Below are 3,934 nucleotides of genomic sequence, written 5' to 3'. Positions count from 1 at the left end.
GAAGGAAAAACAAAAAGAGTTTAGACAGGAGAGAGAAGGTGGGAATAGTTAGTTGTGTGATGTCTGTGGCTACAACAATATCTATGGCGGGAGCCGCAGCATCATCATCCACCTTCTTATCCTCACCTTCTCGACCATCACCTTCTTCGCCACCATTTATCCTCCACCACCACCGCCCACTAAACCACCGTCACGGAGGCAGTGTCAGCCTCAACCACCACATCCTCTTCCCTCGCCACCGCCCGCTGCAGGCAGTCTCATCCACAACTACTTTTACCAACAAAGAGGTTTTAGAGGTGAGTGAAATCAAAGAAAGGTCACGCAAATGGCAGTGGAGAGATCGTTACTCTATCAATTACTTTGTTCAACCTCCATTATTTGGTGATTTGGGTCGTCGTCGACCTCCTTTGGTCCTTGTTCATGGATTTGGTGCTTCTATTCCTCATTGGAGAAGGTTCTCTTTTTCTGTTACTCGCTTTTTTTTTTTTTTTTTATTATTATTGATTTATGGAATTTTATTTTGCCAACTAGTATCTGTTTTGTAGTACTTGTTCAAACTTTTGACAGTGGTCGTTTGGAATATGATTACCATATTGTTTTAATGATAAACAATATGAGTACTATGGACTAGGGATGATAATTGAGTGACTCGAGAGGCCGACTAGTATACGTTATGTAGTACTTGTTCTTTGCAACTATGTTACATGGATTCTGTCGACTTGTGTATGGACTATGGACCAGGGCCAGGGGTGATAATTGAGTGACCCGAGAGGCCGAGACCAAACTTGAGTTGCTTAAACTAGGCTCGTTGCACTTCTGTTTGAACTTGAGCAGAGCTTACGATAAAACTCAACTTGATTACGAAATTAGAAGTTATTTTATGTTATAAATAATATGTTTGTGCTATTCATGTTTAATTTTTACTTTTGATTTGAGTTGGATGTTCTTAACCCAAGGAATGGTCATGAATTGATTGAAGGACCATGTAATATAATATGACATTTCCTAGAGGTAATGCATAGGAATTAGGAATTTTTTTTTTTTTTATTTAAGGATTCATTGCTTCAATAGGTCAGGTCATATTGCTAAATTGTTTGTGAAATGCAATGCTCTTGCTGTTTTGGATTTGTGCTCATTGACCTCGCTCAGTCTTACTGTTTGGAATACCTAGAATGTCGATTGAAATGGGAAAAATTCTTGTCAAAAAAAGAAAAAAGAATGTTGATTGTCAAAGTTATAATTTCTCTATGTAGTTGTTTGGTGTGGAGAAGAATACTTTGAATTGAATTGCATCATCTATTGAAAGATCTTTGTAGAATCTAGCTTCTAAACCCACTCATCCTTCATTTCGTCATATAAGGAAAATCTTTTCTACTTCTGGTGAACTACTCTAAGTTAAAGAATATCTCTGTACTGAAATTTATATAACAGTGAGATAAACATAGAAAAATTGGTTTAAGTAGAAGAGGATTTTTCTGTCAACAGAAGACAGTCTAGGTTAACTTGCATTGCTATTTGAGACCATATAATGTGAGTATCATGCTAATGCTATAGGATAATGACAATCACCTCAATCCATTCGTATGTATTAATTGATCGATACCATTCATATGATGATTTGTAACCCTACTTTCATGTAGATTGATATCTATTGTTTCTTTTTTTGAAGTTCCTGTCCTTGACTTTTGTGGAACTAGTAATTTAAAAGAATAATGGTGGCAAGCTTTCTGGTGACAAATATGAAAAAAGAGAGGCCAGAAGAACTATGATACAATGTATTTAGGTGATTCTAATTCTTTTCAATTTACCTGTAGGAATATTACAACATTAGCCCAAGATCACACCGTTTATGCTATTGATCTTCTTGGATTTGGTGCATCAGACAAGCCAGAAGGATTTATGTATACAATGGAAACATGGGCAGGGGTATAAATTATAGTTAAGCTTTATGTTTTAGTTGCTATTGTCTACGTACTATTAAGAATACAGTCATTGCAGATTACTCCACTTGGCTCATTTTCAACAGTTGCTCTTGGATTTCTTGAATGAAGTGGTTCAAGAGCCAGCTGTTCTTATAGGCAATTCCGTGGGTAGTCTTGCCTGTGTGATTTCTGCTGCGGGTAAGTTTTCTTTGTATTTTGTTTGATTGATAAGATTTTTTTTTATCAGCAATGAGATAATAATCATCTTGGATTTCGTTCTTAATTTAATTCTTCTGTTGGTTTTATTCCTGTAACCAGAATCTTGTCAAAGATCTCAACCTCTGGTCAGTGGACTTGTCCTGTTAAATTGTTCTGGTGGCATGAATAACAAAGCTATTGTTGATGATTGGAGAATCAAATTGCTCTTACCCGTGCTTTGGTTGATTGACTTCCTCCTACAGCAAAAGCCTATTGCATCAGCTCTCTTTGAACGCGTCAAACAAAGGTACAATTTACATGACAAATTTTAGAGTGTGATAGCCTGTGCGGATGATATCCTTTCCCTGCAGAGAGAACTTACGAAATGTCTTGTTATCCGTCTATGGATGTAAAGAGTCGGTGGATGACACTTTGGTTGAGGTACTTCTCATTTTTCATCTCATGTGTTCTTTTCTTTTTCCCCCCTTCTTTTAGCATGGTATAGGGAGCTATAAATGGTATTGTTGCATACGAGATTTGATCATCTGTTGCTAGGCACCACCTTGTAAAGACCAGACATTATCAAGCAATTTGATAAAAAAAAAACATTGGAATTTAGACAAAAGCTAAAAACAACTTTGTATATTGAAGCGCTACAGCACCAGTTGCAAGATTAAATGGTTATTGTAGATAACTCTGGAAAATTAACCTGTACTAAGGATAATAAATGTGTCCAAATTGAAGTACTCCCTCTCTCAAAAGTTCGACTCACTTTCCATATGTAGTTGTTTTAGAACGTTGGACTCATTCTTACTTTGTTCTATCTTTGGCAAACCCCATTTACTACCTTACTTCAAACACTCCACACTATCCTCATACTCCCTTAGTCCCTTCTATGTTATCCACATTTGTCTTACACATACTCAATGACCTTTTTACTCTTATCTCTGACTTTATACACCTTTTTCTTCACCCACACACTTTTTACAAACTTTTCTATGATCAAAAGTCTTCAATAAATGAGTTGAACTTATGGGAACAAAGAGCTTATGTTAGAGATATGTGATATCGGAAAATATATGTCATATAATTTCCGATATCTCATATCTCTAACAGATTATCTTACATTTCCACACATTCAAATACGCTGCTAGTTTCTTGATCCTTAGCTCATCATCCCACAAGTTTTTATGAAGTACTGGTTTTACTATGAGTAGGTAATAAAAATTTATACCATTTGAGGAGTGCAGATCATAAAGGAACCTGCAGATGGTGAAGGTGCATTGGATGCTTTCGTTTCAATTGTGACTGGACCTCCTGGACCGAGTCCAGTCAAGCTGATGCCAAAAATCTCGATACCTGTTCTGGTTTTGTGGGGTGATCAAGACCCGTTTACCCCGCTTGATGGTCCTGTTGGGAGATACTTCACATCTTTGCCTTCTAGCTGCCCAAATGTGACACTTTCTGTTCTTAGTGGTGTTGGACACTGCCCTCACGATGACAAACCTGCTCTGGTCCATGAAAAGCTCCTTCCCTGGTTGTCTGATCTTCCTGCTGCCTAGTCAGTTTTAGTTTTCAATACGTCATATTCCGCTTTAAAAATTCCAGGATACTTAGTGTAATTTGCAAGTTTCTTGCTTATAGAATGTGGTGTGCAATACATTATTTTATGTTAATTATAGAAATGAAGTGTCTTTTAAAAAAAAAAAAAAATCCATAGAAATGAAGTTCCTACCAGAACATCTCCTTATGTGAATTTCTGATTATATGAAGGCCCTGTTCCTATGGAGTTCCGTATTTATATTAGTACATCA

The 3,934-nt window shown here is 36.7% G+C and overlaps 1 protein-coding gene across 1 annotated transcript; it reads left to right on the top strand.

The window, feature by feature from the left end:
• Nucleotides 1–3,934, top strand: LOC145602276 (uncharacterized). The gene is made up of 6 exons (XM_081658460.1): nucleotides 1–454; nucleotides 1,815–1,926; nucleotides 2,027–2,120; nucleotides 2,241–2,427; nucleotides 2,492–2,561; nucleotides 3,371–3,934. Exons 1-6 carry the CDS (start codon nucleotides 60–62, stop codon nucleotides 3,680–3,682), a joined length of 1,170 nt encoding a protein of 389 aa, XP_081514586.1. The 5' UTR covers nucleotides 1–59; the 3' UTR covers nucleotides 3,683–3,934.

The sequence above is a fragment of the Chenopodium album genome, chromosome 21, assembly GCF_948465745.1.
Source record: "Chenopodium album chromosome 21, dcCheAlbu1.1, whole genome shotgun sequence".
Taxonomy (NCBI): Eukaryota; Viridiplantae; Streptophyta; class Magnoliopsida; order Caryophyllales; family Amaranthaceae; genus Chenopodium; species Chenopodium album.
The sequence above is the reverse complement of the archived record's forward strand: the minus strand, read 5'-3'. Positions and strand labels throughout refer to the sequence as shown.